This window comes from Chelonoidis abingdonii, chromosome 2 (genome assembly GCF_003597395.2).
Source record: "Chelonoidis abingdonii isolate Lonesome George chromosome 2, CheloAbing_2.0, whole genome shotgun sequence".
Taxonomy (NCBI): Eukaryota; Metazoa; Chordata; order Testudines; family Testudinidae; genus Chelonoidis; species Chelonoidis abingdonii.
This window is the reverse complement of record NC_133770.1, coordinates 19650584-19676482: the sequence shown is the minus strand read 5'-3', so window position 1 is coordinate 19676482 and position 25899 is coordinate 19650584. Positions and strand designations below refer to the sequence as shown.

The 25899-nt window shown below is 41.9% G+C and overlaps 1 protein-coding gene across 5 annotated transcripts in view; it reads right to left on the bottom strand.

The window, feature by feature from the left end:
• DPP6 (dipeptidyl peptidase like 6) overlaps nt 1-25899 on the bottom strand; it is a 799862-nt gene that overhangs the window by 127910 nt on the left and 646053 nt on the right. For all 5 annotated transcript variants that reach the window (XM_032775624.2, XM_032775623.2, XM_032775621.2 and 2 more), the window contains one exon: nt 24008-24128. In XM_032775624.2, the coding sequence (XP_032631515.1) occupies nt 24008-24128 (121 nt within the window). The remainder of the gene's footprint in view (nt 1-24007; nt 24129-25899) is intronic.

Sequence of the window (25899 nt, the reverse complement as noted above, 5' to 3'; positions counted from 1 at the left end):
CTTCTGTAACGACATTCAAAATGAACAAACAAGTACTTGAGACTGGAGAGTATGAACATTAGCTGAGTGTATGTGTAGCTGGGTATGTGACCTTATCCCCTCAAAAGGAAAATACCATCCTAATTGCTATACTTTTCTTGAGAAAAGTGACAAAAACTAAGCAAGAAACCATTCATAGTGGTACTGACTTGGCCATGGTCTGGCTTAGTAATGAATTAAAACATTGGGCAGAAAAAGGCTGTTGTGTGGGCTTGTTACTGTTTTATCTCAAATGAAACTGGTGTAGAGGTCGCATGTTCCTTTGCAAGTCATATGGCAATCTCAAAAGAAAAACGTATTCTACATCTTGATTGTTATGTGATCAACCTGCTTCAGAGAGACAAACATTATTAGTGTCTGTCAAATTCCATTACATCCCTTTCTCTAATCTGTTCGACAGAGGAGAGGAAGAACAGTTACCAACCATTCCACTTTACAAGATTGAGCTAGAAGATGAATTTCTCTCAATGGTGCATGGAGCACTGAAATTATGTGCATGTCTACTTGCTCGTCCTGGATACGAAGGGCTAAATGTCAGTGAGGAAGAGGCATTAGCCTATGTGCCAAAGAGTGTATACACGTTTTTGTGATTCCTCATGGATGCCTCGTCTATTCTTGAGGTAGGGGAAACTCAAGAATGTGATGATGAGGAGAGGAGGAGGAGGATACAGAAGGTAATGTTGTAGAAGTATGTGAAGATTAAAAATTGGAATGATATAAAGTCCATGATGCTAAGTATTGCACAAGATTTCATCTACAGTGTACGGGTGGAGATAAGAAGTGGACACCCAAACATGTTGGGCTTGGATGCACTCTTCACTAGGTCACAAGATCAAAAACTTGTCCAAATGTTACACATTGCTGAGCATTGTATTAGCTACAAGGATGTACTTTGAGCTGTCTCAGCACTGGCCAAGATGGTAATGAATGAGTATGGAACAGTGATCCCATCAAACTTGGTTAAACAAAGATTTACCCATTTCACTGCAGAGAACATTGATATAAATGAGTGTATACTTGATGAGCAAAAGACGTTTCATGCTGCACAGTCCACAGCCTGGCAGAGAGGACCCACATCTAACCTAATATGCTGGACATTGAGCCCACAAAACATCCTACTTCGAATCTTCCAGATGCAATGAACACCATCTTTCCTGCTCATATTACATAAGGTAAAGCAGAACCAAAACTCAATGATGATGTCTTGGTACAATGGTTTAATCGACACATAAATGATTGCCAGTCAGTTTTGAAAGCACAAACACAGAATATGGCATTTTTACTTAAACGTCAATTTGAAAATCCAAAATCTGGCAGGCCAAGTTTTAATAAAAATCACAGTAACAATAACTCCCCATTAACTACATAGGGCTACATGCCTCTCATCCAGCCCCCAGATCATGAAGTTGATATACTGAATATTGTTGTGAAAAGACTTCCACAAGTCACATCTTATCTTCAACAGAAACATGTAATCTTGACTGTTGATCAAACATTCTTCCCTGCTCTGATGGAGCTAAAATGGCCAGTACAAGAATATAAAGATATCCTGATTCCACACTCAGGAGATCTACACATATCAATGAACTTCCTAAAAGCCCCGGGGAAGCATACACAAGATTCTGGATTGTCAAGTGTGTGGACTGAAAGTGGAATGTTAAGTAGATGAATGACACAGCATGTAACTGCTGGTAAAAATGATGCAAAAGCTATGTTGTGCTCACAAGATCACTGTGCAGGCAATGAGGCAACTGCTATTACCAGAACCTCTGAGCTAAATGACAAGAAACTCAAGGAAAAACTCCTGGACTGTGAAAAATCTGATGCTGCGGAAGATCACAATAAACTAGCATCTATTCTGTCATCAGCAACTTTCAGTCACCAGATAGTATCATCTGTGCTGAGCAACACAGACATCCATCCCAATTTCCAGTAGTGATGGCAGTACATGGATATTGTGTGCATCCTCCTACTCTTCACCAGAGCTCCACAGGATGGAATCTGGGAGCTTCATCTGCATGCCTTCAGAATAATGCTTCTGTTCTTTTACTGATATGACCACACAAATTCTGCTCAGTAGGGATCTACGTACTTAGCAAAAATGAACCAGCTCATTCTGGGGGTACTTGAAGAGTTCTATAGGGGCAAATGGGTTGCAAAAGGTTCCAACCAAAGATTCAATCACATAGATCCGGTTCATTCCCAAGAGTGGTTCACAAGAACAGCCTCAGTTTATGGGCTCTCTCATATAATCTACATGCCCAAATTGCAGCCCAAACCAGATAATTATTCAGTCTTGGACTTGCTGAACTAATGATGTGTAATGAATCCACACCAGCATGAAAGCAGTGTGATCATGTTGATGAAAATAAAATATTAATGACCCTTCAAAGATTCGAATTATTCACTAGTGAGCCAGCCTCTGACATACTAAAAAACTTTGCAATGAAGGATTTGACTACAGAAACAATTCAGGAAGCATAGCTGATAACAAAAGTATTTGTCCAGGAGCAACTGAATAGTGTTATTCAGGAAAGGCTCATGATGCCAAAGGAGGAAAGCCCCCATATCAAATTCTGTGATCCATTTTCCTCCCACTATGCAGTTGGGGGGGTGGGGGCAGAGAAAAAAGAAAGAAAAAAGAAAGTCATAATAAATGCTGATTGTCTCATACGAGTGCACATCATTAGTGCCTATAATGCGGGAAGAAAAGTATTGCATTCCATTTTCTCTTGCTGAAGTACAAGTGTCTTAGAGTTGGAAGTAAGTTTGTTATGATAGATGTTTTAACCAGACACATCCTTTCTTCTCCTGAGATAACACTTACTAGCACATCGTCTGTAGTGACGGATGGCCAAGCACTTGTAATGGCACTGGGAAAACCTCTTCAATATACAATCTTTGGTGACCTTGCAAACATTTTTGTTAAGTCAGTTCTTCATTCAGGACAGCATTTCAACAGGATTGATGTAACTTTTGATAGGTTACAACGGGATTCTATTAGAGGAATTATGTGACACAAGCACTTCAAAGCTTCTAGGTCAATTCAGAAAAATCACTGAGGACAGATCTGTTCCACTTCCTAACAGATGGCCAGACTTCTTGGCCCATCCAAAAAATAAGCCTGGTCTGGCTTGCTTCTTCTCTGAAAAACTCCTTGACAGTGCTCCACAACACAAAAAAATTGTCATATCCGGAGGTTCAAAGAAGACAGTATAGTTAAATCATCAAACCCAACCCTGGACACAACTCATTTGCAAGCTGACCATGAAGAGGCAGACACCAGGATTGTACTGCACTGCAATCATACACATGATGACTGTGTCATTGTGTCAGCATAAGATACTGATGATCTTCGTCTGTTAGTGGCACATTATGACAAAATGCCTTGAAGCAAGTTGTGGATGAAGGCTGTAACATAAAAAAAGATCCTGTTCATGCAATTCAAGGGAAGCTTCTGCCTGTAGTTTTTCAAGCAGACATAGAAACAATATTCTTCTTCCATGCACTGACAGGCTGTGATACTGTTTCCCATATTGCTGAGCACAGCAAGAAAACTTCTTGGACAACATTCATGGAGAAACATGGACTTCTAAGAAACGCGGGGAAGATGATTGATAGAATGAAACAACCATTTCAGCAGAAAAGTTCATCTGCAACATATACAATTTACCTGCTGAGGAGAGCTGCAACAAAGCATAGGTGGTATTGTTCTACAACCATTTGATCACCAGAGGCACTGCCCCTAACAAGTGATGTGTTGCACTATTGTATCCAAATAACTCACTTTCAAGCCATGGTGTGGATGCAGGCAAATTGCAACAATTCTACGCTACCCTCATCAGAGAATATAAGTTGTACCAAACACAGTGGAGAACTGGTATCTAAACGAATGTTCCTGGAGCCAATCGCCGAAAGCTGTGCAGGAATAGTTACCAGTGGAGATAGGTGCTGGAGCTAGGGATGCTGGGGGTGCTGCTGCATCCCTGGCTTGAAGGGTTTTCTATCATATGCAAGGTTTACAGTTTGGTTCAACGGCTCTCAGCATCCCCACTATACAAACTGTTCCAGCTCCCCTGCCTGTGGATGTTTCAAAAGGTGCATATCACGATGGGGTAGCTACAGAAGTGGGGTAGCTGATACTTGACGATGGGGTAGCTACAGAAGTGCGACACTGGCATGCACTGAGGCCTGTAAGTGCAAGGGGTGTATTGGCATGTGTAGAAACTGTTAAACTATGCTTGTCTAAATGTATAGGGTATATGGTAACTGTTTGTAGTGGAATAAAACCCATAGAAATATGCTAATTTTTCAAAATTTACTTACATTTTGAACCCCAGTTTAGAAGGCACAATATTCAAAATTAAAATCAGTAAACATTTTTTTCAACTTCAACACATTCAGATTATGAAAGATAATTTCTTTATCTACTTTTCCCCAAATATGTCTCCTGCATCTTATTTTATGGAAAATGTGCCCAGTCTATTAGAGGTGTGGCACAGAATCTCAGCCATCATGTCTAAAGTAGCTTTTAAGTTCTTTGGGGCATACATCCTGTCTCTCTTTCTGTATTTCATGGTGCCTAGCATGCTGCTGTGTGCTATGAAATCAGACATAATGGTCATCATGTAAGCATGGGACAGTCCAATAATCAAGCACATTTTAAAAAGTATGTACTGTACGGTTTTGTTCTGAATAATGTGATGTGGTTAGAGCCTGAGACAGAGGCTGGAAAAAATCAAAATAAATGCAATAAATGTAATGATTTCCAGAAAATTCACTTCAGGAAAGATCTTTCTTTTGCTGTCACCAGGCGGCTACCCTAACTCTAATAAGCACTGCAGCACTGAAACACCTCGCCACTGCTCCATCTCCTCCATGCCCTCTTTGGGTTAGCTAACACACATGGGAAGCTAGATAGTGAACAACTGGGGACAGACCCTTTTTCAGGAAGGTGCCGGTGGGGAGGTTCATTTTGTCCTCCCTGCCTGCACGTGCTAGCACAGAAGTCAGCAATAATCTGATACAAAATTGGTATGAAAAGAGGATTGCTAAGAGCTCATCAGGTTCAGGTTCTGAAATCATAATTGTCTTGACATCATAATAAATTCCACAGCAACCAGGTGAAATAGCACAAAGGATTATGAACTAAAATTGGAGGAAAAGCACAGGCTCACACAAATACTTAGGAAACCCAAATCCTTCTCTTAATACTAATATTCTTAGTAACAAAAAGAGAGAAGAGAGTGAAGCAGAGAATTTTCCAGGTTTTTTTCTGCTGATGCTTCAGAGGCCCTATGTTTCTAAATATGATAGAGTTGGAAAGTGTCCCAGAACTACATGCAATATCTGAGAAAATCAAAATTCATGGAGAAGCTTGGAAACAATTGCAAAAGACAAACAATATGATGATGGATTTTTGTATTCATGAAGGCCTGTAAATGTCCTCATTTTAAAACAGAGAACAATTTATTTATTCTTCTCCACACGCTGCTCACTTCCTCCTCTTCCCCCCTCCCAAATATTTAATACAAGAGGTAGATATTTGAACTAAAATCACGGTAAAAAGCATATTCTAATCAATAAACCAACTGAGTTTTTCCTTGCAATACTTCCCATTTCTAATCAGGGAGATGTTATTTACATGCTAGATTTTTCCAACATAATCACTTAGAATTATAATCATTTGGAATTTTTATGGCAAATAATTGCTGCTTAAAGCAAAGTACCAAAGTGCTGTTTCCTAACTTGCAATATTTTTAGCACAAGGTGGTGGTATAACTTCCATCTTTCTGTTAATGGATAAGGGAACAGGTTACATTTCTGATTTCCTGTTTCACTACCTCTTATTCAGAATCATTATTATCCTAGCAGGTGGCCATTACAATCTTTTAGGTGGCCACTTTCCATTTCCTCTAGAAATTTAGTAAAATATAATGGGTTTCTTTTTTCAAATAAACTATATTTCATTTTAAAGAACACTAAAAACTGCTATGTAGTAGCTTTTCCCTTTCAGTTAATGCAATATTACAAGTTCCTCAAACCTGCAACTAAACCCAAAATTGAGATGACGACTTTGGAATTATTTTCATTTGCTCAATGCATTCTTTTGTCTCTCTGTGTTAACTCCTTCCTTTCAAGATATGGACAGTCTGTCTCATTCTCCTTCAAACCTTTTCTCCTTTATTCTCTGTAACATAAATTTTTTAAAACTAATTTCAATTATTTAAAAAATAGTTTAAAAATGACTCATGAGAAGAGCAAGGCCTGAAGCACAAAAGAGAAAGGCACAGGCAAAGAGTGAAAATAATAAAGAGAGGAGTGGAAAGGAATGTGGTAGAAAACCTGTTGCATAGGAGATTTAAAGGTGGACTGGACAAAACATTAGCAAATAACTGCAACGAGTAAACCCGCACTGTCTTTAATTACTATGGTTGCTATGTGTATTTAAAAGTAAAATTTCAGTTACAAAATGGCACTGATATACTAACGTACCACTTAATCCTCACTTTCTGGGAAACTGCGGACACCTCTCAGATTGAAATTAAAATCCTAACTATTCTTAGCCCAAAACCCACTTTTTTCTGCTCCAGCATCACAAATTTAAGGCTTAATTGGTTATATCAACTATGGCAATCCAATTCAAGGCGTAATGTCTGCAAGACCATTTCAAGAACACTCAGGGCCAGATTCAGTAAAGCTGGTGGGCAGAGGGTGCTCATTTGTTACAGGAGTCAGTGTTGTACGGAAGCTCTCAGTTTACCCCGTTGATGTAAGTTGCACTTCTCTGTGCTAGCTAACCTCCTGTGCTTGGGGAGTGGGAGGGCAGGTACAGCTCCCCCCTCTGCGCTTCTTCAGGGTTTCCACGGAGGGGGTCGAAAGCTTTAACTTGCACTGAAGCTCCACCAATGGAAGGTGTTGTGGGGTGCGAGTGAATCAGTGTCTTCACCAGCCACAGTGTCTATGCCACCCTCTGCCCAGCCTCTCCCACTTTTCACGCTGTGCTGGCTTAATTCATATTCCCTGGTATAAATACAATTGCAACCCTTTGGGTTCAAAAACCGAGACTCTGCCTCTCTTTAGGCAATCGCTGAGGTTCTCTCCCCAGTGATCCCAAGCACTGTTCCTTTCCCCTTTCCCTGCCTTGGACGGAGGTCTCCATGACCTGTCCCCTGATCTGTGTCCAGGACTCTGCTTCTCTGAGTCTTTCTGTCTGGCCCAGAGTTCTGGGCCCCACCCTCTAACATGATTACAGTAAAAAAATAATCGCAGAAGGAGCCACTTTCTTCTAACACTGGACAAGGAACTTAATTAGAATAAGAAGAAAAATAACCCAGCACTGCCCTCTGCACCGTTTATTTTGTGAATAGAAATATGGTCTGAGATGTGATGAAACTGTTACGCTGTAGTGAGCTTTTAATACCCTGCTGAATGTATACATGTCAAACAAAGCTTCAGCAGCATTCGATCATACTACACACTTTTGCCCTGGGCTGGAAATATAAACAAGACTATAACTCATGAACTTTGTGTCCATTTTCTTTTCTGAAACATTTACTCCCAGGCACGACAATCACACTGACGGAAATATGCTGCTGCTAACAGAATAGTGATAGATCATGCATGCTAGAACTTCAGCGGCACCTGTTGCATATTTACCTTATTAAGGCCGATGAGCACAGGGCGAGAGGAAATTATTTGGTGGACTTAGCTGCGTTCATTACAGCTAACAGCATTTACACAAGCATAGAGTGGCACTGTCAGCAGCACTGCACCCTGCTAGAGCAAAACCATATAGAGCTAGACATTGTTTTGGGCCTTATGTATAACAGTGCTCCACAGAATCGTCCAAAGGTAAAAAAAGAGCAACGTTTTATGCTGAAGCGCTACCTGATATCATTCAAATGGACCATAATCTACACTTCTCACCACTGGCGTCTCAATGCAGGTGTAACTAGAATATCTTTTTTTTTTTGTCCTAAAATGGTCTGTGATCAGAGTTGAATGTATGCTAAATTTCCAGCCATATTTTACACACACACACACACACACACGGCTAAAACCTCTTGCTTGGTCTGTTCATAATTTTGCTGAAATGGGTGCGCTGAGGAGAGAGTGATCTCCATGCTGGTTAGCATGAGAGAGAACCAGACTGAATGAGCAGGAAGCATAACTGGCCACAGTGCACTAAGACCTCACACTGCAGGGCTGGATTAAAGGAACCTGGGCCCTACTCACACTCTATATGGGGCCCTGGGGCCACCACCGCAGCAGAGAGGACATGTGGCAAGAGTGGCAGCATAGCCCCTATTCCACTTCCAAGCAGAGTCAGAGCAATACTTCCAGAGCAGGGAATCAGGTCGGCTCTGGTGGTGGCAGGGTGACCAGACAGCAAGTGTAAAAAATCAGGACGGAGGTGGAGGGTAATAGGAACCTATATAAGAAAAAGTCCCCAAAATCAGGACTGTCCCTGTAAAATCAGGACATCTGGTCACCCTAGATGGTGGGTATGGGGACAGGAGGCTTCTTCCTTGGCTCTAGTGGTCTCCTGCTGGAGACTGCCTATAGACATTTCAGCATTGGCTTAACAAGCATCAATGTCACTTGACTCTGGGAGCTGCTGTGCTGACTCTACATCAGTGGACAATAAAGGCTGGTGTGTGAAAACTCCTTTCAGATTTCAGTCTGTTCAGAGGTTTTCCATTGTGGATGCAGTAAAAATATATTTCCGTGGTAATTTAAAATGTCCAAGCAATGGCTGCAGCTTTTACATGTATTTTAGGGCAGAACCTTTTACGTCAGCTTCCACTGATGGTAGTGCTGGATGGATTCGCTCAGCATTCACAGCAAATCAACGTGACGAATGGTGGGTTTGTGAGTTGAAAAATATGGCTGTGGACTTCTTGGACTACATTCCAGTTACCAATCTTGTGACACAAAACAACCATAAACCCAGTGTAACCAGCCAGTTAAAATGGATTCACAGCTACTTCTTGTCCCCAGAACGGTACACTGCAGTCAGACCACATCTGGCCTTATATTGGATACTAATAATCTACAAGTTTTAAGACAGCCTCTGAAATGTGTTAGTTCTCTCCTTTTTTCTAATCACTGTTAAACATTGATATAACTTTGCACAAGTGTCCTTTGTAGACTAATATTCACTGATGACTGGAAAACAGCTGGTGTGGAAGCTATGCCATATGGTAGTTACTGATGGTAATATAAACCTAATTGAGCATTGATGGGGACATAATCTCTGGATGCTTTATCCGTTATTTATTGCTGGTGTATCAGCGAAAGGGCCTGCTTCAATCCATGCACTCTGAACAGTTTTGCTGGTTGTAGGTAAAGGGTACGGAGTCACCTCCATCTCCTGGTTAATGTCACTTTATAGTCACTATAGAAACAAATAATTCCATGTGGGTTTTGGTACAGATCACTTTGAATAATACACATTCTCTATAACATCCAAACTTCTCAATCATTTCAATGCCTCTACTGTTCTATATTTTAGAGCACAGCAAGGTATAGTTGGGAGTTTAGCACAGCAGGAGGAAAGAGTCAATTTCAACTTTGCAGGACCACACCCTGATCCCAAGACGACATACAATAGTAACTTTGCCTTTTACATTTCACAGGTCACTGCCACCTCCGGCTTTCCACTCAAAGAACCTTTGTGACCTGTGAATGTTTTAGCTTGATACTGAGGACTTCAAGATGTAGCTCTTTAAGCTCTACATTGTTGTTTTTAGGTAGCAAGGATAGTGTGTGCAAAATCCATAACCTTGGGCTGACAGATTTTTTCTTCAACTTCAATCATAATTTCTGGATGCTTTTTTGATTTTACAGACTTTACAATAGAAATGAGCAGGTCAATTCTCTGGTGAATTTCACCCTCCTCAGCAAAATTTTCCTACTCTCACATGTAGTCTTCACTTGTTTTAATTTGGATACATTTATTTTTACTTTTACCCTCTGTTTGTAATCCTCTGAGCTGTCATGAGACTAATTGCAGAGAGGAAGCCATAACACCTTCTAAAATAACCCGAAATAGTTTTCTATACATAAAAATGCCTCAATTTTATTTATTCCATAGCTAACATGACAAATGTGTATTTCACCCACAAACTGCTGCAGAGGGGCTTGGATCAAAGTTTGTTAAAAAAATCAATATGCAGGAAAAAAATCATAAGTGGAAAGCATTTTTCAGTGTAAATGTTGTATGTTTATAGTGCCACACATGTATTATTAAAACACAAACAAATTTCTGGTCCAGTCTGAATACAATTGTTATTATTCTGCTTTATTACAAGCATCTTCAGATCAAATATTTGACCTTACAGGGGGAAAAAAAATGAAACTCCTAAAATTATGTGAGTTTACCACAAGGTGGCATGTAACAGTCATACATCCTTTTCTAGAAATAATGTCTAAGTTTAAAACATAGCCTGTGCAGCTATGGCTATGGTGAACAGGGAGCATAAATACTATACTTGAACAAAATTCTGTTGTACTTACACCGGTGTAAATCCAGAGGACATCTACTGACTTCAACCTGGGGCTAATACAAGTGACATTAGAAAGAGATTAAAGCCAAACTGAAACCCAAAATAGTCATATTGTGCAACATTAAACATTACATTTTTCAGGAATATTTCTTCTCTGACTGTATGAGATGTTAACTAACTTCAAATACCTACATGTAGGTATATTTTTCACCCTTCAGAGATTAATCTAAATAACATATTGGGGAATGTTTTTAACTCACTTAAGCATCACAGTGGTTATCTACTTGGGTTAATTATTTGCAAACACGATGCATCTGATTCTCCTTTAGTCTGGTGTAAACCAGGAGCTAACTCCCCTAAAGTTACAATGTAATACTTACTGCAAAGGAGAAGATACTTGATCAGGGTTTGGGGGTTAAATTTTGTACTCAGTTACACGACTGTAAATCCACATTAAATCCACTGAAGTCAGTGGAGTTACTCTAGATTTAAACTGATATATCTAGGAAGAATTTACCCTCTTGTACGTGACATGATACATCCTATTTTAATGCCCGGGATGTCCATAACAAGTTCAATGACCTGCTTAATCAAACAGTTAAACAGACTTTCTGTTAAATTGCAGCAACTAAAGCAGTCAATGCTATGTTTGCTTTAAAACGTCAAAATACTGGCACTTCTGGATAGCAGCAGCAGCATATGCTGATACTATTTCTGTTATTGCTGCAAATACTTACAACGCTCCTATCACTGTGATACCTAGGCACAATATAAACCATTTATGAAGAGCCAAATATCATGAAAATGAGGAGCACCTACTCTGGGCCTTTCTGCAGGAGCTGACTCATTTTCCTTGAAGAGACCCAAGAGGGAGGGTAACATCTAGAAGACTGACTAGGAGAGCCCAATTGGAAAGATTCATTTTAAACCTCACCTTGAATGCAGCCAAGCTGAGACATAGACTCTTTCTGGAGGGACAGAATTCCAGGCAGGAGGGTCTGTCCCCAACAATAACCTGCCCTCATTCGCTTGAGCTGCACCCAAGGGGAATCTAGCCAAAACACGGCCTCCAAATTAGTTGTCATAACTGGGTACAGTGGAAGGCAGTCTCTGAGACAGCTGGAGTTAGCCCATTTAAGTTGTAACCTTTCATTTCATCCAGGAGTGAACCGGTGTCCAGCAGAATGTATGTTGTAGAAGTGTAAGATGACCTTGGTTTAATCTGCCTCACAAGTGGATAGTCACAAACTCAGAGTAGACTTGGAGGGTATTCAACGGTACAGTTGTTGCAATAGTCCAACTTTAAGATAACAAAGGCATAGATTAACATGTGAAGGCTTGTACTCAAGAGCAATGACCACAATCTTTTGGCCAGCCAAAGATGAAGGGCATCATTCCTGGCTAACGCTGTTCTTGCAATGTCCAGAGACAGAGCAGAAACCAATAAAATCCCAAGACTGCAAACCATTCAGACAATTAAATGGCAAAAACTTCATTAATGCAGCATTAAGAAAGTGACAGCTCTTGCCCTTCCAGAACACTGAGTTTAGAAAACTCAGATGTCTGAAAACCAGGAAATACAGAGGTCAGGTAAATGGCCACACAACCTTAATTGAATACACCCATAACACACACAATACCACTCTGCCTTTTCACTGTAATGGACAGGCGGTACCTGCACCTGCCAAACACTCTAACACCGAGCCTACTCGCTCAACAGATACCACGTCTGGAATTTAACAACCACTTCATACCCTTTTACAACCCCTTCACACTTGAACATTGTATGCCTCCAAAATCTAAACTTTCTGCACCCACTGCTAAATGCACAGACTGCTCTCACATTCCACCTCACTACTGACAATACCCATGGCAAGAAGATCCTAGTACCTTGCTACTGACAAAACATTCACAATTCAGATGCCCCCTTAGGCCCAGATCCTAGCTCACATGAGGAGTAAAGAATGTGACTTACAGGAGGGGGGCATGGAGGGGCCAGGAGCAGGGCTCAGAAACCCCAAGAGAGGTAAAGCACCCCCATATCCCAGCTCACTTGAGGGGAACCAGGGAGTGGGTCCCAGATATTGGCTCACACAGAAGGGGAGAATGTGGAGCTGAGAATGCACCTCCAGCCCCTCTGCCACTCCTCCCAGGTTTCCTTCCCAATGTCCCTCCCCTGAGCCACCAATGCCTCTGACCTCCCACACCACTCAGCTCCATTTATCCCCCTTCCCCTGGATGCAGCCTAAACCCCTTTTATCCCTATTCCCCCACTCCTCACCCTCAAAAATGCCCCTCCCCTGAAAGCAAGTATTTGCATACCTAATTTTTTTTGTACAAAAATACTTTGATTACATTCACCTGCCTCTCCCACCCCCCCAAAAAAAATCCCTGACAGATTTTAGCAATATGCCTTCCAACCTTTCCCAGATTTCTGCCCAAGGTGAGTCTCAAATTGTCACTGGCTGAGTGAGTCCAGAATCAAAGGCTTACTGCTTATTCTTCTGAGCTACTCACCTGCAGTGCAAGCTTTCCACTTACAAATCCTCTTAGCCTCACTCTAAATGTGACCTATTTGGCTGACCCTTACTCAAGAGCCTAGCAGGAGAGTAAAAGTCATTTCTAATACTGTTCTGAATTTTGCTCCCCCAAAGGGCCAGTGGGTGCTATGCACTCTCTGGAGGTGACCCTCAAGCAAGTGAGACCCTTGTGCCAGGTTCACGGCCATGGCTGGATCTCTAGGTCTAGGCAAAAGAACACTGACAGAATATACCCTTAGAAAAGCTGTTTATTTGGGGGGCTTTATCTCAGGAATCCTTTGGTTAAATTATCTCACATTTGGATCTCCTACCCATACCCTACACTCCCATGAGGAACACCGAATCCCAAGGCAATCTGAGTATCCACACAGATTTTAGAGCACTGAGAAAAGACATCCTTTAAACAAAAAAGTCTCGTCAACCTTAACTATAGTGGCACCCCTCATGAGAAAACACCCACAGTTCATTCAACAAACTTTGTCATTGCAAGTCCAGCAAAGCTTCTGCCATATCTGGACTGAGTCTAAGTCAGATGGGTTTCAATCGGTCCTTACCTCAGTCCCATGCGAGGACAATAAAGTAAAATAGAAAAGGTGATTAGCATAATGCTGACATCAGAGTTTCTACAGCTTCAGGTCCTTTTGGAGGCAAAGCCCCAGTCTCTGAGACCTCAATGAAAGGAAAGAGTGAGCTATCCTAAAGCAATACTCTTCACTAGGTTCATGAACTGAATACCTCTTTACTGGCAGCACTAAAGTCTGCAACAGATCTAGTGATATCAGCATGGACGTCTGGTGTCCGTCCATGCCCTGAGGAGATCACTGAATGGTAAATAATGCAATTTTCATTCCAAAAGTCACTCTTGAAGCCCAAACGATGGGAATCCCAAAAATTTGAGGGTGATAGGTAGAGCTTCAGCTGGCAAACAACCACTTTCCAAATGACCTTCCCCAGAAAAGGGCTGAAGTTGGTAAGGCTGTTGCTGCCCAGTGCTATTTTTTGAGAAAGGACCAGGTAATAGCATGCTTAAAATTCTTCAGGAGCTTTCTGTTTTCTATGCAGGCATTCACAGTCTGGACTGGTAAACGGGCCAAACAGCCTTCACTGGCTTTAACCAGCTGAGAACAACAAGGAGCCCATCCATCTATCTGATGCAATCTATAATGCATAACTCACCTTGACAACTGAAGTTTACCCCATGCATCAAACTGAACAAGGAACTTCGATGGATCAAGAACCTTTGACTGCGTGACTGGATGAAATTTGATTTGTGAAAACTGATTTGCCTTTTCCGTCCAGTAATAGTACGGTGCATGATGCGTTGGAAAGATTGTCCCAAATCTGATCAATCTTCTCTGAAACAGAATTCTTTACAGTAGGAGGTACCCACCTCAAACTTGTGCTTGAGGTGAGAACTAATCTACCATTCCCACTTTGTTGTTACAGTCAGGGCCACTGAAATCCTCTTTCACATTCACTAGTACCTTACCCTACAAGTAATTTAACTGATGAGTAGGATCCTAGTAAATGTGAGTAATCTGTCCCAAGTCCTAAATTGTTGCTGTAGTGACATAAATCTAATGATGGGTATGTATCTGACAATGCCTGAATAATGCCCCCATACAACATGGGGAAACTTTGTATTTAAGCTTTCCGAGAATATCATTCCAGCAGTGCTATATTTTTGCTGCCATATAGAAAGATGGAAAATGTAGGCCCCCGACCATGCCCCAACAGTCAACCACTCAATAACCAGCTATAAAACAGTATGGGCTGAATTCTTTGCAACTCCCCTGGAACTAAATTGACATTATTAAGACAGTATGACAAAACATCCCTGTTCATTAGGTATCAAGTCTCTTGCAATCTGGTGATTTCCTAGTGTGTCACATACTCTGTGGCATACTGGGGGTACCTTCAAGCACAAACTCAAAGGGCCCAGTGTCATGGTTGCCTCCTTATGCTAGAGGAAGATCTGTGGAATTTCAACATCTCCCACAGTGAAGAATTCTCTGGGTGAGTAAAGAAATTAAGGAATTCAAAAATCTTGCCATTCATTGCCCCTGTGGAACCAATGACTCTTGGCATGCATTCTCAAAATGGATTATCTTGCTCCATTTGATATTCCCACATTCTTCTGGTCTCTGGAGCCCTGGCTATTAAGGTTCACACACATTTGACAGACACTCCTTTGAAGAATAATTCATCAGAGATGACCCAGGCTAATTCTTCTTCCTTCACCTGCCCCATCACACTGTGTGGTTACTATTTATTGGCTATGGTTTACCTTTTAGTGTGAAATATTACAGTGTCCGTTTTCTTTCTCTGGTGACATCTAGCAGGAATTTAAGAGTAATTCACTTACAGTTGTCATCGTGCTTGACTCTTCTTCAACTTCATGCACAAACTGACTGTGAAAGTTCTCAGTTTCAGGTAAGAGGGGCTCACAGTTCTAATATTATAAAGTAAAAAATCATAGAAACAGACAAATCAAGATAATATTTTCAGCAGAATCTAATAACGTTCCTGTATCTATCATGCAGTCACTGTCAAGACCTTACAAGACTCCTGTATTAATCTTCGTTTGACACCAGTCTATACCAAGAAGGGAAATATATCTACTTCAGGTACTTAAAATACTAAAAGCATAAAAGATGCTGCTCAAAGTAAACACTATATGACTTGGCAGATACTGTGAAGCACTGCACCTCTAACATAACAATACATGATTTAATATACTCTCTAATTTTTGCAAGGTGTTGATTAAATTATGGAGGAAGACTTTTCATAATTACATCCTGCATTGTCTTTTTAAAGTCAGCAGCTGTGTATATGCAGTTGCCATGAGTTCAGGGGGGACTGCACAGAAGCATCTGAGGGCAGACATTGGGACTATTTTACAATACCTTGCAGCAAATTTTTGTATGGTTATAAGATATTTAGTCTTAATGATGATGACATCCTGGCCTCTCCCACCAGGTGTCACTGCAAAGTCACATTACAGTATCTAGCAATAATATTTGATGCAGACAAACTGTGGATTATGAGGCTAAGTAAAATAATCTCTTTTCATTTCTTTATTTTGGCTCTCTACCCTGCTAGACAAAAATAAAATATAACACTTGCTTTGTGTGAAGCTCAACAAAAGAACAGAGATTTAATTGTAAATTGTGGATACAAATATCTTTTATTGCATAAAACTCTGTAACAGATTGATATTTAAGATGCTGTTGCTGCCCAGTGCCGCAGATATGGTGTTCCCTTTCTCACAATTAGGACAAACACCAATATCATGGTGTTGTAACCAGAAAGTCAGGGCTAGCTTTAAAGTTGAACCAACACAAATCTGTCTACTCGAGTATGTCATTTTCTGGATGACAGACTCGCAGGCCAGCTTGCTGCTTGATCATCCCCTTTGACAGTCATATACAGATGGGGAAGTAACTCAACATCTATTTTCTTCCCCAATGGAAAACAAGGTCCATAAAAATCACATAGTCTGCATGTAATAGGCAGCACTCATCTCTTGAGCACCTCCTAGTGGCTGTGTGTGGTACTGTAGACCTCATCTGGTCCCTGGTGCCACCTGCAGGCTGCCAGCTGACCTTAGTGGGTCTTCCATGGCTTGGGCCTCTGGCTGAGTCACAAAGTCTGAATGAATCCTTTCCAGGATATTAAAGAGGCCAAAAAATAACAGCCTATTTGCCCTCACTAGGGTCTTCAGCCCTTTAAATTTGGCCCTTTATTCTGTCTCCAAAATAAGGCCTGTCTCCTACCTGGGGTTTATGCCACTTCACCTGTGACTGGCACCATATAAATAGCAGCTATGCACTGCTCGATTTCAGTTAGTTGCTGCTAGTTCCCTGGGTCTCCTCCTATCTTGGCCCATTTATCTTCATCCTTACCTCAAGGCTAAGGTACTTTGGTCCTCTCTCTCTGCAAACCAGGCTTAAGCAAATGCAGCCAGAAACACCCTGGTTGTCCCTCAAGATCTGTTGGCCCAGAAAGGAGCACACTTCCTTGCCCTTCTGGTCCCCACCAGGAACTGAACTGCTAAGGTCCCACAGCTCCTTTTATCTGAACCTGTTGGGCTCTGATTGGCTGCCTTCTTAAGCAGGCTTGGACAACCACCTTCACTGGTCCTTTCCTGGGCCTGGGTATGGTACAACTGCAGGGCTTCCTGTGTGGAGCCGCAAAGGCCGGATATACTCTGTCTCACTGCCCTATATATCAACTCACAGAGCAGCGTCTGTCACTTTGTGAGGGGCTACTTTTTATATCCAAGGAAATGTAAACAAAAATCAAAAAGGAAGTGCTCAATTTGATGGTATATAAACAAGGTAGACCTAGATAAGAGCCCAAATAAAGTTCGTGCCTCCACTCTTGCAGAACATGGTCAACAAATGAATGAAGTTCATGTTTTAAAGTGGCTCGAGGAAGAGCTCTATGAAGCTTGAAAGCTTGTCCCTTCCACCAACAGAAGTTGGTACATTACCTTGTCTCTTTTAAATCCCCTCATGTTCTCCAAGCAGTAGGAGGCAACGCATCTAGGAGCACAAAGTGACTCCAACTTCTAGAGTACACTGTGGTTATAGACTGGCTAAAGAAGGCAAGGTAGTGATTTTATTGATAAACTCCTTTTTGTTCAGTGTAACTTCTCTGGTGTTTTGTATACTGGGCCTGAATTACAGTACTTACACATCACAAACTGTTCATTATAGGTACTGCAGTAATGCGCAGGCATGTATTTATTCATACGCCTTTCTATGGTTCTTAGCAACACAGTATCTCAGCAGTTCAGAACAATTAAGCATATTTTAGCCTCACAACGTGAGGTTGTGAAATATTTTTACCTCTTTGTTTTCAAGTGAGGAAACAGAGGTTCAAGGAGGTTGTGACTCTTCCAAGGTCACACAGGTAATCTGAGCCAAGAACAGAGTCTAAGTCTCATGATCCCCCATCCTCTGACTTACCAAGACCTCTGGACAATATCTTCAGGTGTTCAGAATTTTGACAGTTATGAAAAGACATTAATAACAATGTGGGTGAAAATATTAGGTTTTACTGTCAGAGTGTGTTATAACAAAATGCATGAGTGCAATGCATTCTAAAATTCACTACATTTTTTATGGAAGTGTACAATGCTTTTGTCAAAATAGCACTCCATTTCACAGAAAACACTTTCAATCGTGCCTCTATTTATTTTAAAAATTATCTTTAAATTTCACTCTAACACACACACACATACACAGAGACAGTGGTCATGCATAACAGACTACACCATTCTATAGTGGTTACTCATTTATATACATAGCTTGTTTAGAGCCCCAGAACTCTCAATGGACATCCGACATAGATACCTGGGATGACTTCGTGGATCTATTCTCTTTCTTCTAAGCTATAACTTAATTTTTACAGTAGACATGTAAGCAGCATGGCAGGATAAAGTTATATCAGACTATACGAAAGCACTAGAAATGTTTATTTTAGCTTCATAAAAACCATGCTTAATCTAGCCTTTCATGTTATAGTAATCTATGTATCAGCCTACAACCTTCCAGCTAAATGCACTAAGTAGATTAAGCTGCTACATCAGCTCTGATTGATTTGAAATGTTTTTCACTATATTATCAAGAGTCAACAGTTCAGCATAAGTACCTTGAAGAAAGTTTTTCCCCTTTGGCAGATTTACAAAAGCAAATGCTTAATGTGAATCACAATGAATTTCTGCATTTTTATAGAGGAAAAAAAAAAAACCCTTCACATCCACTCTAAAGCTGCTTCTGCTTCTGGATTTGCCAAAACCATCTGATTAAAACTAGGTTCACTGGGGGGAAGGAGACCAAAGCCCTGAGGTAAATGGGGAAATGGGATACCTGGAGGAAGCATGAGCAGGATAGTTCAAGAGGGGAGGACTCCTGTATCAGACTGAGAAAGCGGGACTACAGCGAGTTATCTTAAATGCCTATACACAAATGCGAGAAGCCTGGGAACAAGCAGGGAGAACTGGAAGTCCTGCACAGTCAAGGAACTATGATGTGATTGGAATAACAGAGACTTGGTGGGATTCACTCCTGACTGGAATACTGTCATGGATAGATATAAACTGTTCAGGAAGGACAGGCAGGGCAGAAAAGGTGGGGGAGTTGCATTATGTAAGAGAGCAGTATGACTGCTCAGAGCTCTGGTATGAAACTGCAGAAAAACCAGAGAGTCCCTGGATTAAGTTTAGAAGTGTGAGCAACAAGGGTGATGTCATGGTGGGAATCTGCAATAGACCACTAGACCAGAGGATGAGGTGGACAAGGCTTTCTTTCAGCAACTAGCAGAAGTTACTAGATCGCAGGCCCTGGTCCTTATGGGAGACTTTAATCACCTGATATCTGCTGGGAGAGCAATACAGTGGTGAACAGACAATCCAGGAAGTTTTTGAAAGTGTAGGGGACAATTTCCTGGTGCAAGTGCTGGAGAACCAACTAGAGGCAGAGCTCTTCTAGACTCTGCTCTCACAACGGAAAGAATTAGTAGGGGAAGCAAAAGTGGATGGAAACTGGGAGGCAGTGACCATGAGATGGTCAAGTTCAGGATCCTGACACAAGGAAGAAAGGAGAAACAGAATCGGACCCTGGACTTCAGAAACACAGACTTTGACTCCCTTGAGGAACTGATGGGCAGGATCCCTGGGAGAATACATGAGGGGGAAAGAGTCCAGGAGAGCTGGCTGTATTTAAAGAATCCTTATTGAGGTTGCAGGAAAAACCATCCCGATGTGTAGAAAGAATAGAAATATGGCAGGTGACCAGCTTGGCTTAACAGTGGAATCCTTGCTGATCTTAAACACAAAAGAAGCTTACAAGAAGTGGAAGATCGGACAAATGACCAAGGAGGAGTATAAAATTGCTCAGGGCATCAGGAGTGAAATAGGAAGGCCAAATCACACTTGGAGTTGCAGCTAGCAAGAACGTTAAGAGTAACAAGAAGGGTTTCTTCGGAGTTAGCAAGAAAAGAAAGTCAAGGAAAGTGTGAGCCCCTTACTGAATGAGGGAGGCAACCTACTGACAGAGGATGTGGAAAAAGCTAATGTACTCAATGCTTTTTTTGCCTCTGTCTTCACAAACAAGGTCAGCTCCCAGACTGCTGCACTGGGCAACACAGTATGGGGAGGAGGTGACCAGCCCTCTGTGGAGAAAGAAGTGGTTCGGAACTATTTAGAAAAGCTGGACGAGCACAAGTCCATGGGGCCGGATGCACTGCTAAACGGTGCTAAAGGAGTTAGTGGATGTGATTGCAAAGACATTGGCCATTATCTTTGAAAACTCATGGCAATTGGGGGAGGTCCCGGGATGACTGGAAAAAGGCTAAAGTAGTGCCCATCTTTAAAAAAGGGAAGGAGAATCCAGGGAACTACAGGCCCTGGAAGAGGGCTGTGGCAAGGAAAGCAGCTACTAGGCTGACTGGGAAAATAGCCGCAGCTGGGCCACCTCCCAATCAGGCCTCAACTGGCCCTACATAAGAGGCTGGGAGCTAGGAGCTTAGCAGCCTCTGTGTTCAGAGAGAGAAGGGCTTGCTTGCAGGGAGGTTAACTAGGTATCTGGAGTGGAGCAGGGCTGGAGAAAGGCCAAGGGAGCCAGGGAGCTCTGGCCTAGGAAAGCCTCAGGTTGCAGGCCTGGTAAAGCCTATTAGGTACCGAGCTGCAGGGGCAGCCCATGAGTAGCCAGGGGCAGCAGGTCCAAACGCTCCTTGCCAGTGATGAGTGGCTTTTACACTGCAGTCTGCCCCAGGGAGCGGGGGCTAGATGAGGACTGGCAGTACCCCAGACTGAGGCGAAGTGGGAATAGTGGGTGGGTGTTCCTGGGGAGGGGACACCCTGAGACAGAGGGGTGTACGGCCAGGGGGCTGCACCTCAGATAATGGGGCACGGGGTCTGGGAGGGACACGAGGGCCAAGCGGTAGCGGGACACAGGCCTGCAGAGGGTGCTCCAATGGCTAGAGAGCTAATTCCTGAGATGACCAGCAGGAGGCGCTGCAGGAGTGAGTCCCGCATCGCTACAGATAAGGTACAAAATAGGTCATAAATTGGAACCGTAACCCAAATGACTGCTCAGTAGATCCTCAGCTGCTAACATTATCAGAGGTCATAAACATCAGTGACAACAAGAACACAAAAGAGAAAAGGAGAACACTCATTCGTTATGCCAATACTGCACCCTTCGCTATAGCTCATTCTCTAACTATATGGTGCATATATTTACATAGATGGAGCAAAATCTTTGCATATGTTCAGAATCCACCCCAAGAACTTGCTGAGATGTTAACAGCACAAACAAGTGTGATTATCAGGTCTGTCTACAGAGGTGAGGTGGGGGAGACATTGCTATAGGAACCCATGAAAAAGACAGAGCGATGCAAACATTAGATCTTTGCCCAGATTTCAATTAGCTTCCCATTCAGGCATGTTTGGATTGAAGGTTTTGGTTTGGCTCATTATTAGAGAGAAGCAGCACCGCAGAGCACATATTAATAGTGGGAAGGTGGCCCCCATCAGCAGGGATATAACAGAACAGTACAATGCAGGCAGCTAGGGTAAATCCTGGCTCCACTGAAACTGATGTTAAAACTCCCATTGACTTCAATAGGGCCAGGATTTCATTCCTGGACTCCAACTTCCACTGGTCCTGGTGATTCCTTTAGCACTACCAAGCTCCTAAGTTCCTCTGGACTTCCCACCCACTCCGAATTCAGTGTGTCTACAGGGCTCCTGAGCTCCAAACCAGATCCTGTAGCTCTCCTGCTTGCTTACTGTCCATTTGGTTTCACCCGCTGATCAGTTCTCTGCTCCCCAACAATCAATATCTTGATTCCTACTTCCAGCCCCAGCGTTGCCTCCTACAGACTTTTTAAATCTGTAAAACGCAGTGGAGACCACATGAGGCTCATGGGAAGACTGGGAATCAAGTTAGAAAGCCCGGGGATGCTGTGATGTGGAAGGGAGCTCACTTATGGAGACCAGCTAGAAACCAGAGGCCATCCAGAGCTCCGAAGGTTTACAGAGCTCTCTGCTCCCTGGTCCTCCTGCTCACAATTCCCTGAGGAGTGTGGGGCCTATGGGCCAGGCCAGAGAGACAGGTCCATCCTGCAAAATTCCGATCCTGAACTCCACCTCAAAACACAGAGGTTGTTTGTATCTGGGGTTTTGCTTTGGACACTTCTCTACCCTGCTCCTGGGGACTGGTCACTCAATTATTCAAATGTAAACTGTTTTCAGCCACATAGTCTGTGACACTGTTAGCATCACAGACAAAAGGCTTAAGTATGATCATCATATAACAATGAAATTACCAAGAAATAAATGGATACTGTGGATCTGATTCTGCAACCCTTACTCACACTGAGCAACACTTTCAATGGGGTTACTTATTTTGTAAGTGCTATTCAGTGAAAGGGTTGTAGAATCAGGCCCTGTATATGCACATTGTATTTGATCACAGAATCACTTATTTTAATCAGTAAATTAACACGGCTTTAACAAGAAAAAATTTTTTGCAAAGGACAAAACTGAAAGTCAATGTCATCTAAGAAATCAGCTGAGCAATCCAGTAATTGAATAAAAATGTGTACCAGCATAACATCAGCATCACTGTGTGCTAGCTTGATCACTTGGAGTTCACTGACAGGATAAACTTTGTCAGTATTATGCCCTGTATGCAGCACAATCTGAGAAGACCTTATGTACTAAATGCTGTTTATCAGCAAAACAGAGATACTGACATGTACACTTGACCTACAGAGTCATAACAAGGAAATCTCATCTCTTTAGCAAAAATTAGATTAAATTAGCATTTTGCAACATCCCATCAGCCACTCCGACTAACTGCAAAATGCTTTACAGGGAAAATGTTGTATGCAGTGTCGTTGTAGCCATGTTCATCTTCAGGTATTAGAGAGACACAGAGCTCTGTGTAAGCTCGAAAGCTTGTCTCTCTCACCAACAGAATTTGGAACAATAAAATTTATTACCTCACCCACCTTGTCTCATTACAGGGAAAATATTAAGTATTCTGTGATGCAAAAGTATTTCAGCTTCAACGTACATTTAAACATCAAAAACAATGACAAACGGGTAGCAAACACTTCCACTGATGTGTGTGTATAATGCAGGGCCCTGAGTCTTTGGGAGTGATGACTGCGAAAGGGCTGGTTTTAGTTTTCTGGTTCTTGAGGCCAGTTCCTTAGCTTTGACACAGTGTAGAATAACCTAGGGGCTGCTCTACACTATGCCACCTAGCAGTGGCACACAAGGGGACATCTGCCAGCTGAGAATAGCAGGTGCACAACATTGTATTAGCTATGGCCTTTCTGCCCTTACAGGACCATTATGTGGAGTAGGAGTCAACTGCACTGGTTCTGTGCCAGCTGAGGACTTTCCTATGCCAGGGAAATTCTTAGCTACTGAGTTCTGCAGTTTCTGCACAGTTTCTACTTGGTCTGGTGCAAAAAGGCCAGAGCACCTGGCTCTAGAAGTTTAAATCAGAAGAGTTTTTTTTGTTAACTTCTCACCTTTAAACCCCCCACCCCTTTCCCACACACACGTCTGCCACTTACTGTGATTAAAAAATAAGCACTTCTGATGGAAACCTTGAGTTATTGCAGGCACCATTAGATAATGAAGCAGTTCTGTTCATTAACACCCTGTGATTTATCACCCTTGAAACAGGGGGGAAGGCCTGGAAAATACAATTCTTACATCCTCTTACATTATTCCCAGTTCAGCACTTAAGATAAGTGTTGGAACACCTGAATTTCCAACTAATGGCCATAGTCCTGAGAACTCAAATGTTTCACTTCTAATTTGACACCGTACTGCAAATCTAGAGCTTAAACTCAAAACTAACTGCAGCCTTCAATATTGTGTCCTACCTTCATACAGCCAGTCGTTGAGGCCATTGAAAATAACACCTTCCTTTCCAGTGGAGACCACTCGGATGGCTTGTTTCCCCACATGAGCACAGTAATAGATGTTATTCTCAAAGATAAATATCTAATTTTAAGGGAAAAGGAAAAGAGAACATGGTTAAGCAGGGAGTCCATTATAAAATAGTGCATTGCTTTCACAACAATCAGCAGTACATGGTGATAGATAGATTTCTGTAGCAACAAAAAGGATCCCAAAGCCTTTTATCAACTATATTGTGAGTTCCTCAGCTGATTTAAGTTAGTATAGTTTCATTGACTTTAACAGAACCTGTTGAGGGTCTGGCCTGAAAAACAAGTATTTCTTCACTGATTTCTAAAATATAGTCATCATTTTAGATATTGAAATATGGCAGTGTGAAAGTAGAATGAATTACATTGTAAAAATAAGAATGGATTAAAGAAATGCTGTATGTTCCTTTAAGCAGAAATAAGGAATGTTGAAATATAATTGTCAGGAAGAGAAACATTAAGGTACGAAACAATGGGTCCACTTAATCTAATGGTGGGACATTAACAGGAGAGCGCTAACAGTTAGTAAGGAAATAAAATATGCATGTCTAGCCCAGGGAAACTTATCAGATTCTGCTTCCTTTGTTATCTTGTTAAGTTTGCGCCCTTTTACCTGTATAAATGAGATAGTTTGTGTCTTGCATGGTACTCACATTATCTGGGTGAATTAGAGTGGTCTGAGAAATTGTGAGTCCTGAGTCTGACTTTGACAGTAGTTAAACAGCAATGATCTGCAGCTTAAGGTCAAGAAGTGAAAAATACCATATCCTCCCAGTAGTTTCCGAAACATGGTGCATAGACCACTGGTGGTCTGCAGAATGTTTGCAGTATGGAGACCTGACTGGTCATAGAAGGCTGGTTCTCCTTGTTTGCAGATGAATGTGTTTCCTTGAAAGATAGCTGATGGTGTATTAAATACTTTTAAAATAATGATTTCAATGCATGGTCTGGTTGTAGATGCTACAAGAATGACATGTGCTCCTGAATAGGAGGGGAAGTGGGCTGTATGATTACTAATGGGTTGGAAGGTGGCCCACAAGACAATCTCTCTATTAATATGTGGCCCACACTGAAAGGGCTGCGAAATCTCCTGCCACATCCTATTGAAATTACCGGGTAATTTTAGATTGTTAGAAGGTAATTACCCAGACTGATATTTGACCAGGACATGAATATTAATATGCATACTCTTGAGAAAGGTAACAGGGGATCCTTAATTCATACATTCCAAGGCCAGAATGGACCACTGTGATCATCTAGTCTGTCCTCCTGTAATGACAATGACTGGTCGGGACCAAGGGGACTGACTCTGGAAACCTTTACTCACACAAGCAGCGTTACTCAGTCAGTGGGACTATCTGCATGAGTACAGATGATTGGCATGAGTAAAGGTTTGCAGCGCTGCACCTCCAGGATTTATGAACAGTCAAGAATTCAGGCCAGACTTCCCAAAATGGTGCCTGCAGCTAGGCTCCTAACTAAATATCCTGGTTTTCAAAGTACCAAGCATCCATAGATTCTACTTACGTCCACAGAACCTGGTGGGTGCTGGGCCCTTCTGAAAATTAGGCCACTGATTTAGATATTTAAATATGGACATAAAAGCAAAACTGTAGGCACCCATTCTTGAAAATCTTGGTCCTTGGCCTTAATCTTTGTCCTTATCGCTGGCTAAACACTTTGTTTCCTGTATCACTGTCACATGCAACAAAGGGATGTTTTGGTTTTTTTTGTTTGTTTTCTCTGTAGTAAGTTTCATCCTTTTAAAAATAACTCTTGCTTTGAAAAATAAACTTCATTCTACCAGGCTGCAGAGATGCAAGTCA